The sequence below is a fragment of the Dendropsophus ebraccatus genome, chromosome 4, assembly GCF_027789765.1.
Source record: "Dendropsophus ebraccatus isolate aDenEbr1 chromosome 4, aDenEbr1.pat, whole genome shotgun sequence".
Taxonomy (NCBI): Eukaryota; Metazoa; Chordata; class Amphibia; order Anura; family Hylidae; genus Dendropsophus; species Dendropsophus ebraccatus.
In genome coordinates, this window is record NC_091457.1 from 169,058,817 (window position 1) to 169,072,883 (window position 14,067).

The 14,067-nt window shown below is 45.8% G+C and overlaps 1 protein-coding gene across 5 annotated transcripts in view; it reads left to right on the top strand.

Annotated features, from left to right (window-relative positions):
* DPYD (dihydropyrimidine dehydrogenase) overlaps positions 1 to 14,067 on the top strand; it is an 850,395-nt gene that overhangs the window by 120,141 nt on the left and 716,187 nt on the right. For all 5 annotated transcript variants that reach the window (XR_011362703.1, XR_011362702.1, XM_069967717.1 and 2 more), the window contains exon 3: positions 886 to 968. Coding sequence is in view for 3 of the 5 variants with exons in the window: in XM_069967717.1 (XP_069823818.1) it covers positions 886 to 968 (83 nt within the window). In the remaining 2 variants the exon portion in view is untranslated. The remainder of the gene's footprint in view (positions 1 to 885; positions 969 to 14,067) is intronic.

Sequence of the window (14,067 nt, forward strand, 5' to 3'; positions counted from 1 at the left end):
GCTGTCCGTCATATATAACCGGTTACTTTGTGTAGACTCTCGGCTTCGCTGTCAGTCATATATAACCGGTTACTTTGTGTAGACTCTCGGCTTCGCTGTCCGTCATATATAACCGGTTACTTTGTGTAGACTCTCGGCTTCGCTGTCAGTCATATATAACCGTTTCCCTCGTATAGACTCTCTGCTTGGTCGTATACCAGTTACCTCGTGTAGACTCTCTGCTTCACTGTCAGTCATATATAACTGGTTACCTTGTGTAGACTCTCGGGTTTGCTGTCAGTCATATATAACCATTTCCCTCGTGTAGACTCTCGGCTTGGTCGTATACCAGTTACCTTGTGTGGACTCTCGGCTTCGCTGTCCGTTATATAACCGGTTACTTTGTGTAGACTCTCGGCTTTGCTGTCCGTTATATAACCGGTTACTTTGTGTAGACTCTCGGCTTCGCTGTCAGTCATATATAACCGGTTACTTTGTGTAGACTCTCTGCTTCGCTGTCCATCATATATAACCGTTTCCCTTGTGTAGACTCTCGGCTTCGCTGTCAGTCATATATAACCGGTTACTTTGTGTAGACTCTCTGCTTCGCTGTCCATCATATATAACCGTTTCCCTTGTGTAGACTCTCGGCTTCGCTGTCCGTCATATATAACCAGTTACCTCGTATAGACTCTCGGCTTGGTCGTATACCAGTTACCTTGTGTAGACTCTCGGCTTCGCTGTCAGTCATATATCGTCCGTTGTGTAGTAAGTCTTGTTGGGACACAAGGATTTGTTTTCCATATATAACAATATATATAACGCTACGCCGCACTCTCCATAAAGCAAAAGTGAAACTGCTGTAATTAACATCGATGCTTTATGACTTTATTTTTTTTTTTGCAGAAATGTGAAAAACTGGAAAATAATTTTGATGACATCAAACATACGACTCTGAGTGAGCGAGGAGCTCTCCGAGAAGCCGTGAGGTAAGTGCAGATCGCCATGGTAACAGCCATCCTTCTGCTAATGCTAGAAGTCATTCTTCATTATTGGGGGAGCAAATGAGTTCATTGCCACCATTCAGCTCCGTTCTCCAAGGTATTAATTTGTCACTGGATCGGCTTCCCTCGAGGTTACACTTTGGTTTAAAGCCGCATAAATAATAAGCCTCGCCACGCGCTAAAAACTAAATGTTTAATTGGTGACTTGAAATGCTAAAGGTTCCGGTGAATCATATTTATTCTGAGCCGTATACAGTATATAGCAGCGCTGGGATTGTACAAGGAGGAGGACGAAAGAGGAGAGCGGAGTATACCGAGAACATGAAACCGCCCTGCCACCAATTACATCTCTGCCCATCCCCAACGACGGAAGACGAGATCTGATTGGGGGATTAGGAACAAAGTCTCTTAGGAAAGTTGTATGAGGGTTCTGTTCATATTCTAGTTATTATAGGAAATAAAGGATTTTTCTTTGTAAATGATCGGGACCGGGGTGGCGAGATGGACGGTAACGTTGGGTGGAGGGGGGATGGGATCTCAGCAATAAAGAGACTAAAGTCTAAACAATCCTCCAATAAGAGGAAGTAAAGTGCAGCCCTCGCCCAGGCCGCTTATCTCCTATATTATTGTGCAGGAAGGGAGGACCCCCGTTTATTTTTGATGCATGGTGCGTTAGATTCTGCTTTTTTCACCAGTTTTTCCCCGTGCTGTTGCTTTTCTTGTTGCGTTTCTCAGTTTTTCTAGATTCTTCATGAGATTTTCTCGATTCACATGAGAATTGCATAGGAGAAACTTTTAAAATTAAGCACAATAAATAACATGAATGAAGCTGCCATTTTGACGTTTTTTTAAACAAAGAGGAAAAACATCCCTCAAGATTCATCTCTGGTCTTAAAACTGATGAGAACTGGTTGCATTCTGGCAGCCGCCACCTCCACCAGCTCTTCTGCTACTAGGGGGACATTGCCGCCACCTCCACCAGCTGTACTGCTACTAGGGGGACATTGCCGCCACCTCCACCAGCTGTACTGCTACTAGGGGGACATTGCCGCCACCTCCACCAGCTCTTCTGCTACTAGGGGGACATTGCCGCCACCTCCACCAGCTGTACTGCTACTAGGGGGACATTGCCGCCACCTCCACCAGCTCTTCTGCTACTAGGGGGACATTGCCGCCACCTCAGGGTTTAAAATACTGCGTGATGAGAAATTAACAATTAATAAAAAGTAAATAAAAATATGTAGAGTGTCGTAAAGGGGTTGTCAATCGTTTGATTTGTTATTTAATATACTGCTGCTGGTGCATATAAAATGATAAACCTATATAACCAATATAAAATGATAAACCTGTTACCTGTTGGCTCCCCCATCTTCCACTTTTGGTGTCACCGCTGTCCCTAGTGGTGGGTCTCAGATTTTGGTCTGTTGTGAGCTCGGCCAGTGATGTTAGTGTCGTGACGCCAGTGTTAGTCCAGCACACAGGTGAGATGTTGGTACCCGGTTTTTGTATGTGGTCGGCTTGTATTCCCCAAAATGGTCGGTAACCTTCCGTGTTTGTTGCGAGTCCTGTGGGCTGTTGTCATGGCAGTCCTGAGTGGTAACTGACCCACCTGGGATGTCGGTACTGCCACCCACAGAAGGGGGAAAATAACCCAAAGTGTGCGGCAGTGTGTGTATAGGTGCTGGTGCAGGCAGAGATGAGTCCCGTACATACAATCTCGTACAAAATTATAACAATTGACTGAAGAGCTTTGAAAATACAACAGTACACGTTTTGCAGAAAATAATAATCTTAATACACGCTTGGGTGCTTGACTTAGTGCTGGAGGTAGGTGCTAGGAAAAGAGTAGAGGTAGTAATGCTTTGTAGAAGGTAGAGAGTAGAGGCGTTAGCCAAAGGAGCCCTATGCCCAATGTAGCCTTGTACTCCGCTGCAAGATAGTAGATATCTTAGTGAAGTGATACTCATACTCATGTTTAGACTGCCTTATGCCCCCTAGTGTTGTAGAACGCGTACTAGTTGGGTAGCACGAGCCCCAGTCCTGGTTATCTGAGTATAGCAAGGTGTCCGAGACTTCACAGTTACCTGCACTGCGCAGTAGGTTACATAAATCTTTTCTTTACGATAGCTTTGTCCTACTGGGACAAGCTCCTATTACTTCAGGAGTCTGTCCTACACTTATGAGACACGCTCCTGCCATGAGCTAGGGTGTTCCTTGGTGGCTCCTCTCCCTAACTTGTGCGTAGGACTGCGTAGTATTAAGTAAGTATTAGTCACTTTAAGAAAACTCTTGGTCTCTAGCTTCATCTGTTCACATTGAAAGCTAATCTGAACTGACTTTACTCACTTCATCCTACACAGAGCTAAAGCCTCCTACAGGGGGGTGAGTGTAGAGAAACGCTGGAGAAGAAAAAGCACCTCCTAGCGGTCAGCACATAACACATGGTAAAAACAACTTAACCCATTCCTCCTTCAGCTGTGCATAGGAATATATATAAGAAACACTGACACCTAGTGGGGAAACTGAATACCTCATCCACCTTTTGTTTTAACCTGAGAACTTTTGGACAGGTGCATAAAAAGAAACACTAGCGGTGAGACACCACACCCTTGCTAACTGCAGAGCCTCTACTTCCAAGACAAACTCCTCTATGGAGTGACAGCAGCTAAGCCAATCACTGACTGAGACAGGACAGCACAGTTTCTGAACATATATCTGAGCGCTTTCAGCTTTCCTTATAGCCCCTGAAAAAGACCTTTGAAAATCTCCTGCACCCTTTGTAAATTACCCTCGTTTAGGCTTCGGGCAGTCCTCACTGCTGGCATGAAAAAAAAGGACGGATTACACAGGATTGTTTGCGCCAGCTGTGAGTACTTCACCACCGAGTATCGGAAGAATACAGAGTATCCCTTTTATCTATTCACCATTGGTGGTGGTGCAGGCTACTGCAAGATTGTTCCCTGGGCAACACTGCAGTACCCGGCCCCAGATATGCAGATGTGTTCACCTTTTACCTTATGTCTATTTATTGGGGACCCATCACATAGTTTGGGAATTTTTTAGAACTTTTTAAAACACAACTTGTCTTTGTGCACATGGGGTTAGTGTCTCAAAACCAGGTGACAAGTTCACTTTTAAGCATTCTAATTTCTCATGATACAAATTCACACAGTAGCCAAACCCTCGGCAGGCTGCAACCCCAATTATAACCATTGGATGTCCACACATGGTGACCCATATAAGCTCCTCCCACTCCGCCCTCATTACCTGGATTACCTGCACCTGTCTCATCTCATTACCTGTATAATAATCACCTGACCACACACTCATCACACTCCAACCTCTCCACCATAGCCGAGACCAGAAAGCTGTCTAAGGACATCAAGGACAACACTGTAGACCTGCACAAGGCTGGGATGGGCTACAGGACAATAGGCAAGCAGCTTGCAGAAAATTAAACAGCTGTTGATGCATCTATTAGAGAATGGAAGAAACACAAGATGGCTGTCAGTCTTCCTTAGTCTGGGGCTCCATGAAAGATCTCGCCTTGTGGGAATCATCTGAATCAGGGATGTCAAACTCAGGCCTTCCAGCTGTTGCAAAACTACAATTCCCATCATGCCTCGACAGCTAAAACTTTGGCTGTCCAGGCACGATGGGGATTGTAATTCTGTAACAGCTGGAGGGCCTGAGTTTGACTCCTGTGATCTGGATGATCCAGAGGGAGAAGGTCATGTGGTCAGAAGAGACCAAAATACAACTTCCTGGTATCAACCAAATGTACAGAGAAAGAAGAAGGATGTGGTCAACTCACAGCGCCATTTGTGAAGCATTGAGGGCGGGAATATCATACTTGGTGGGGGGGGGGGGGGGGGGGGCTTCGGGAAACTTCCAACCTCTGTAACTGCAAACAAAGGTTTCTGCCCCAAATAGGAAACATACAGTAAGGTGGGAAAACATAGATGATCTCCTCTAGGTTCTATAGCGGCTGGTAGTGCGGCTCCTCCGGGGTACAGGACACCTAGTTCTGCTGTGTATATTGCTTTACATTTAGCCCCCCACAATGTGGAGCATCGATCCCTCATTGTTAGGTTATTAGATTTTATTGTCTTCTCTTGATAAATTTACTTTATTACCTTTACATTACAAATTCCCGCTGTTAAACTTTTCTGTGTGAGCGAGAGTGGCGAGAGGTTCCCAACATAATAGCACATCAGAGATTGATTATTGCTGGATTGTAAATCCTAATGTACATAGCGCTTTGTATTATGCAATTTACAATTCCATTTCCATCCATTAGGATCAGTCATCCCCATTGAGTGACCCAGAAGGCGTCTTTTAATGCGGACTTTGTTTTGTGAAAATCATTGATCAGTTAATGTACTGCAAAAAATCTTATTGTGGCCGTACAGGTTGGAGTGGCGTTATTGTAAAGAGCGGCTTAGAAACCTGCGCCATGTGTGCAGCGACTGGGGGGAACCCATATACATAGATGGCAAACCATATACATAGATGGCAAACCATATACATAGATGGCAAACCATATACTTAGATGGCAAACCATATACTTAGATGACAAACCATATACTTAGATGGCAAACCATATACTTAGATGGCAAACCATATACTTAGATGGCAAACCATATACTTAGATGGCACACCATATACATAGAGGCCAGCAAACCATATACATAGATGCCAGCAAACCATATACATAGAGGCCAGCAAACCATATACTTAGATGGCAAACCATATACATAGAGGCCAGCAAACCATATACATAGATGCCAGCAAACCATATACATAGATGCCAGCAAACCATATACTTAGATGGCACACCATATACATAGAGGCCAGCAAACCATATACATAGAGGCCAGCAAACCATATACATAGATGACAGCAAACCATATACTTAGATGGCAAACCATATACATAGAGGCCAGCAAACCATATACATAGATGCCAGCAAACCATATACATAGATGACAGCAAACCATATACTTAGATGGCAAACCATATACATAGAGGCCAGCAAACCATATACATAGATGCCAGCAAACCATATACTTAGATGGCAAACCATATACATAGAGGCCAGCAAACCATATACATAGATGCCAGCAAACCATATACATACCCTATTTTCCCGAAAATAAGACTTAGTAGAGGTTTTGCTGCTAAAGGCCTTTCCCGAAAGTAAGACCTAGCAAAGTTTTTGTTTGGAAGCATGTCTGCCGAACAGAACACCTGGGCATGCAGCTGGGATTCTTTTTTGCCCTCCACTGTTGTCTCCTACTTTCGTAGTCTGTTGATAAGCAGCTGCATGCAGGACATGAAGACCATCACCTACTGCCATCCCCATTGTCACTTATCGCCAGATGTAGATCGGCACACAGTTATCCCATTGCCTGATGTCCCTGCTGTGCTGTACGAGTGTGCTGTGGTGAGCACCCCCTGGTGGCTGGAAGCCCTCATACTGTACGCTGTCCCTGCTGTGCTGTAAGAGTGTGCTGTGGTGAGCACCCCCTGGTGGCTGAAAGCCCTCATACTGTACGCTGTCCCTGCTGTGCTGTACGAGTGTGCTGTGGTGAGCACCCCCTGGTGGCTGGAAGCCCTCATACTGTACGCTGTCCCTGCTGTGCTGTACGAGTGTGTTGTGGTGAGCACCCCCTGGTGGCTGGAAGCCCTCATACTGTACGCTGTCCCTGCTGTGCTGTACGAGTGTGCTGTGGTGAGCACCCCCTGGTGGCTGAAAGCCCTCATACTGTACGCTGTCCCTGCTGTGCTGTACGAGTGTGCTGTGGTGAGCACCCCCTGGTGGCTGAAAGCCCTCATACTGTATGCTGTCCCTGCTGTGCTGTACGAGTGTGCTGTGGTGAGCACCCCCTGGTGGCTGAAAGCCCTCATACTGTACGCTGTCCCTGCTGTGCTGTACGAGTGTGCTGTGGTGAGCCCTAATGCTTTCTTTCTTTCTTTTCTATCTTTCCTTCTCCTTTCCTCCCTTTCTTCTCCATCTTTCCTTCTCCCTCCCTCCCTCTCTTCCTCCTCCCTTCCTCCTCCCTTCCTTCTCCATCTTTCCTCCTCCCTTCCTCCTCCATCTTTCCTCCTCCCTTCCTCCTCCCTTCCTCCTCCCTTCCTCCTCCCTTCCTCCTCCCTTCCTCCTCCATCTTTCCTCCTCCCTTCCTCCTCCCTTCCTCCTCCCTTCCTCCTCCCTTCCTCCTCCCTTCCTCCTCCCTTCCTCCTCCCTTCCTCCTCCCTTCCTTCTCCCTTCCTTCTCCCTTCCTTCTCCCTTCCTCCTCCCTTCCTCCTCCCTTCCTCCTCCCTTCCTCCTCCCTTCCTCCTCCCTTCCTCCTCCCTTCCTCCTCCCTTCCTCCTCCCTTCCTCCTCCCTTCCTCCTCCCTTCCTTCTCCCTTCCTCCTCCCTTCCTTCTCCATCTTTCCTCCTCCCTTCCTCCTCCCTTCCTTCTCCCTTCCTCCTCCCTTCCTTCTCCATCTTTCCTCCTCCCTTCCTCCTCCCTTCCTTCTCCATCTTTCCTCCTCCCTTCCTCCTCCCTTCCTCCTCCCTTCCTCCTCCCTTCCTCCCTTCCTCCCTTCCTCCCTTCCTCCCTTCCTCCTCCCTTCCTTCTCCCTTCCTCCTCCCTTTCTTCTCCATCTTTCCTCCTCCCTTCCTTCTCCCTTCCTCCCTTCCTCCCTGCCTTTTTCCTTTCTCCCAGCCCCATTCCCCACATCTCCCGTTCTTTTCCTTCGAGTTCCCTAATTTTCCCCCCTCCCTCCTGAGACAAGCGCTTGAGAACAGGACTTGCCGGCTCGGCCAATCACTGGCTAAGACCCCAAACAGCTGCTTCCATCTTCTCCAGGCAGCGGGATTCAAATGGCGAGTGATTGGGTGAACTTGAACTTACTGTAAGTTCTCTCATCCTGCTGGGTGGACTTCTGATGGTTGTCCCTCTGCAGTTGCCGTGTGACCCCATTTACTTACGCTAGCTGAGAAGCATGTCATGGCAACTTTTGACCCCTCAACCTTTTTTCACAATCATAGTCACCTGTAGTCCTAGTCTGACAGCGATGTCCTATTCTGAGCATAGGTGACTGGTGTCTGAGGATCCCCACCGGAGGCTTCAGCTGAGGGAGGCCGTCTACATTGCCTATGCGGGTACTGCACTGTGCAGATAGTTGACGCTGTACCTATGTGCACAGATCTCTCCCACCTCTTCGCACCTATGAGTACCCCCCCACACACACACCCCGAGCAGACACTGGTTGCCTATCTGACACTATGGGGGTCTCGGGGTGGACTATTAGGCGAGAGTAATGCTTATTAGAACCTGACGGCACCAGCTCCCGGTGACCCCTACTCCCGTTCGTGAAGCATTACTAGAACTGATTAAATAAACCTGTTCAGAAGAAAAACCTCATAAAGGAAAGTACAACAGGGACGAAATTACGAGTATTTTTAACTTCCGGATCCATCTTGGCCAAAGGGTCTAATTTATTAGGCTGTAGTTGCTGCTGATTGCAGCCAGATCGGGAGAAAATTGCTTTTCAGATGAGCACGTTTTTTCGCCTCCGAGCTCCAGGAAAATAAACTGTAAGTGAACGGTAATAAAATATATTTCAGCTCGTGTGTTTTTAGTCACAGGAAAATGAAAAGCACTAATGCAAAATAATAGGAAGTATTAATAGAAGGAGCGCTCCTATCCGAATAAAGTAGAAAATCCAAAATGAGCTCCGAAGCCCCCGTGGTAATGAGTTCTGCACTTAGTGCACAAGTGCGGCCGTGATTGCCGTAAGTGCGCACTTTACCGCCGTGCCGAATAAGCTAAATGTCAATGAGGGTTCATTAAGTCTATAACTAGGATTTCATCTGCTGCTTATCGTTAGGAATTATACCTGGAAAATATTTTGGTAGGTAGGATATATGGTTTACAGTACCGAACCACAATATAAGCCGGTGGTGCTCAACACAAGATGGGGTGACGGCTTCAACAGTGGCCGCACATTCAGCCAGGTCAGGGTGCAGGGTGCCAGCTGGACACAAGAGGGCACAACTGGGATTCTCTTCTGGAAGTCGCCTTCTCTGGGTTCTGCCTGTGGCTTCAAATACTCAGATACCACCAGGATTTACAGCAGAGCTGAATAGTATGACAGGTAAGCAGGCACTATGTGAAGCCTTTAGCTAGGTAACAAGGGAATGAACTCACCAATAGACACCAGGAGTTGGTGGTACAAATGAATCATGAAAAAGTCAGGTTTTAAGCAGATGATCAAGAACTATAAAACTGATCCCAGTGAGATGTCCCTAGTCAGTCCCTAGATCTATTCCCGACCCCTAAACCCAACACTAGACCGAACCAACCCACACTGCACCCGCCCTATACATTTTACTCTGATAACCTTGAGTTTTACCGGGTACCTGTGGATAGGTTGCCGTGGATATGTCTCATACCTGGTGAGTTCATTGCCCAAACCCATTATAATTAATAATACTTAAGTGCGGCAGCCAGGCTCTCACTTCCATCCCCCACTATATCTATCCATCATTACCGGGAAGCCTCTGGTCCTGGCCACTCTTTTTTTTATTAATCAGATATTTTTTTATTAAACATTTTTTCAGTGTTACAACAAGACCCATTCCCCCTCCCTCCCTCTCCCTCCCACAACTTATACCCCCCCCCCCCCCCACGGGACAACATGTCCGAACATCATCTCTTTATGCCTCAGCAAGAGAACAACACTAGGATACATAAAAAAATATATATCTTATATACATATAACCATATGTTCCAGTGCTCATCCAACTATCATTTAGTAGTTTTCCACAGACAGGGGGTCCCACTCATACAATCCACGCACACCAACACACACACTAGCACAGTCCCAGTATGTATCTCCGATTATAAGGTCGGTCTAGCAGCCCTACGTTCACGTTCCATATTTTGATCAGCCAGCAGCAGAAAAGCTTCCATAGGGTTACGTTTCAGAAAGTGGGACGGCAGACCAGGAGTGTCCACCCACGGGCCCCATATGGCCTCATATTTTTTCATGGCTTTTCTTTTTTTATATATCCCTTTCTCCAATCTTATCACATGGTTTATTTTATTGGTCAATTCAACCACAGTAGGGGGTTCAGCTTGTAACCAGTGCTGGGCGATCAATTTGCGGGACTGATACAATATCCTGCATATTGCCAACTCAGCTCCAGCAGGTTCAGCTGATTCATTTACCAAGCCCAAAACGCACTGCAGAGGCTCAAGGGGTACTGTAATATGGTATACCTTTCTAATTAAGGCAAGGACTCCTCTCCAGTATCTTTCCAATTCTGTACAGCTCCACATAATATGGATTATGTGTGCTATTTCCATTTGGCATCTGGGGCATCTAGAGTCAGCCCTCAGACCTACATCATATAGAAATTTTGGAGAGCGATAGACTCTATGAAGAAGAAATAGCTGTGATTTCCTATGTGTTTCAGACAGAGCCAACTTAGGAGTCAGGGCCAGAATTGCAGACCACTGCTCCTTGTAATAGTGCCCACGTCTGCCTCCCACTTAGCCTTCACCGTTAGGGGCTTGGTACCATGAAATGCAGACAGTAGACATTGATAGATAAACGATATAAGACCCCTTGAGTCCTCCGCAGTCAGCACAGAGCGGATATTAGCACAAGTTGCAATCAGCGGTGGTGTGACAAATTGAGCCTCAAGTCCATGTCGCAACTGCAAATATCTATAAAACATTACTTGCGGTATCTGATATTCTTCCTGCAACATCACAAACGACTTAAGGACACCGTCCCTATATAGCTGTGACACTCTACACACACCTTTGCTTTCCCACTCCCCTCTCCCTTCTAGCAGAAACAAATGTTGTAGATCAGGATTGTTCCACAAAGGTGTATATTCCGTACAGCCCTCATATCCAAGAAGCTGTTTCACCTTCCTCCATACTGTACACAACATTGGAGTGATGATCGGGACATCTGGTGGCCTGGTCTGCGCCGCTATTTCCAAAAGATGAATGGGCAACATTCCCCCAGACACACATTGGAGTAACCTCCCATTCGGTCCCAGTCTGTCCAGCGCATCCCATCCCCTCATCTGCTGAAACTGTGCGGCCAAATAATATAAATACGGGTTGGTCCTGGCCACTCTTGACCGGCTATGATCAGATTTCCAGATCCTGGGGAATGTATCTTCATTATTTTAGCAGATTATACACAGCCGTGATTTCTATCGATATTTCCGCCTTATTAATACTCCCTCTGACTTTCCACCTTCTCCTCAAACCGATGGAGTTGTAATACTTTACCATATTTTGACAGCAGATCTCTATACTGAATTGGTTTTACCAAGTTTACAAAGGCTTATGAGCTTATCCGAGCTTACACGTCTAATATTCCCGATAACATAAATAATTTCCCCATCATGTCAGCATTAGAATTTTATTTTATGAGATAAAGCAAAATATGATTTTGTTTCCCTTTGAGAATTTCGCCAACTGTGGGGGATCATGGAGGTTTAAAGGGATTTCCTGTCACCACACTGTTTTCTAAGCTGCCTATATAAATGACAGCTAAATACCGCGCTCTCCCCTATGGGAACCGCACAAGGAGAACAAGGAATCCTTCAGTCTCCGGAAACTTCTCATGTAAAGTTTAGGTTTTGAATTTAAAGTAAAGATTTATTGTTTTTGGATAATTTGCTAGAACGTATAATTCTGGAGACACTTAGGGGGACATTTATGAAGTCTGGCGTTTTTTACACCGGGCTTACAAATGTCCCCGCAACTCCAGAGCCCGGGGGATTTATGTAGAGGCGCAGTGCCCCTACATAAATCCCGATCACACGGAGCCCATCCGTGCGAAAATGTAGAAACTTTCGCCAGCTCAGAACTGATGTAGATTTCCTTATCATTTTGCGTATCGAAAAATGATAAACGAAGCTGACCCAGAGTCTGCGCCCCTCGTTCTGCCCCCTCCACACCCTCTTCCCACCCCACTGGCGAAAGGGGTGTAAAATGGCCAGATGTGAAAATTTTATTAGCAAAACAGCCATTTGGGAATAAATTAATTTGCATCTGGCCATTTTACGCCATAAAATTCAACTTTTTTGTTTGATAACTTTCCCCCTTAGTCTCTTTATTCGGATACGGTACATAGGGTACGCTGCATTCTGCGCAGACCTCAGGGACAATGGTCGAGGGCAGAGAGGCAAGGTAACATGGCCACGGTCATTGCCCGTCTTGTCTTTGTTGGTGATATATGATAGATATTGGGCAGCACCATCATGTGACACAATGACCTGTATGGAACAAAAACACCACAGTATAATAATACCAAGGAGAAATCTCGTCTTTAAATTAAATACCGGTAATTTATGACACGGTTCTAGAATTTATAATTTTTATTTTAATTGCTTTAAGACAAAATGATCTAAGATAATGGGGAGAACATTTTAAAAAATGCAGCAAAACTTTTTTAATGTTCATTAAAATTCAGCTGTACTAACAATTGTAGTTATTGGTGGGAAGTCTTGTTCTTCCTGGTTGGGCAGTTCAGTACTATAATCCCCAGAATGCATTGCTTACCTTCAGCTGTTCATCACAGCCCTCCCACCCTGCCTACTGCCTTCCCACAGCACTTCTGCCACTTCCACATCCAGAGTTGTTGCAGAACATCTACATTTACTGCAGAGTATTGCAGAGTGAGATTGAAACTCCTGCTTTATCCATTATACTAGAACACCCTTTTATTAATAACTTGATTCCTTTCGTACTGACCCCGGGACTTTACGTATTTTATATATTTCTGCCCTGGTCGAGGACAAAGCCAGATCTTATGCATGAGGGGAAAAGTGTAATCCAGCCCTACCGGTATTTCTCGTAGGTCAGTATCCAAATGATATTGTCCCCTGTTGGGAACATCCTGACCCTAACAAACCGCACCATAGATGGACCATAATCCAGGGGCAGACACACATATATATACATATATATATATATATACAGTGATACCTTGGTTTAAGAGTAACTTGGTTTAAGAGCTTTTTGGTTTAAGAGCTCACAGTTCTTCAAAATTATGACTTGTTTAAGAGCATTGCTTTGGTTTAAGAGCTCCCTGTACTGGGTGGGAGCGCGAGTTGGGGAGGGACATGGTCTGCATAGCGGGGTCTACAGCCCTGTACTCTGACCCAGGAAGTCTCCTTCACCTTCCAAATCATAGCAGATCCACTTCTGGCTGGGGCTTACATCAGGGGACAGGACTGTGGGGGTAATCTCTTCATAGATGTAACCCCCTTCTGCCCGGACAGAGAGTGCTGCTATACTGTGGGCACATCTGTCCTGCTCATTCCTTCCTGCTCCCTGCAGTCTCTGTCAGTCCTTGTGTTTCCCATCCTCTCCATTACTGTACAGGAACTTATAATATCACAGATTCTGCTGTTTCTGAAGGTTTGTTTCATTAGTTTTACATGTTGTTCAGAATAATAAATCATTATTTTGGGGGTGTGGAACCAATTGTCTGCATTTCTATAATTTCTTATGGGAAAATTTGCTTTGGTTTAAGAGTAGATTTGGATTACAAGCGCGGTCCTGGAACGAATTATGCTCGTAATCCAAGGCACCACTGTACAGTATATACATACACTCACCGGCCACTTTATTAGGTACACCATGCTAGTAACTGGTTGGACCCCCTTTTGCCTTCAGAACTGCCCCAATTCTTGGTGGCATAGATACAACAAGGTGCTGGAAGCTTCCTCAGAGATTTTGGTCCATAGTGACATGATGACATCACACAGTTGCCGCAGATTTGTCGGCTGCACATCCATGATGCCAATCTCCCGTTCCACCACATCCCAAAGATGCTCTATTGGATTGAGATCTGGTGACTGTGGAGGCCATTGGAGTACAGTGACCTCATTGTCATGTTCAAGATGAGATGATTCTAGCTTTATGACATGGCGCATTATCCTGCTGAAAGTAGCCATCAGATGTTGGGTCCATTGTGGTCATAAAGGGATGGACATGGTCAGCAACAATACTCAGGTAGGCTGTGGCGTTGCAACCATGCTCAATTGGTACCAA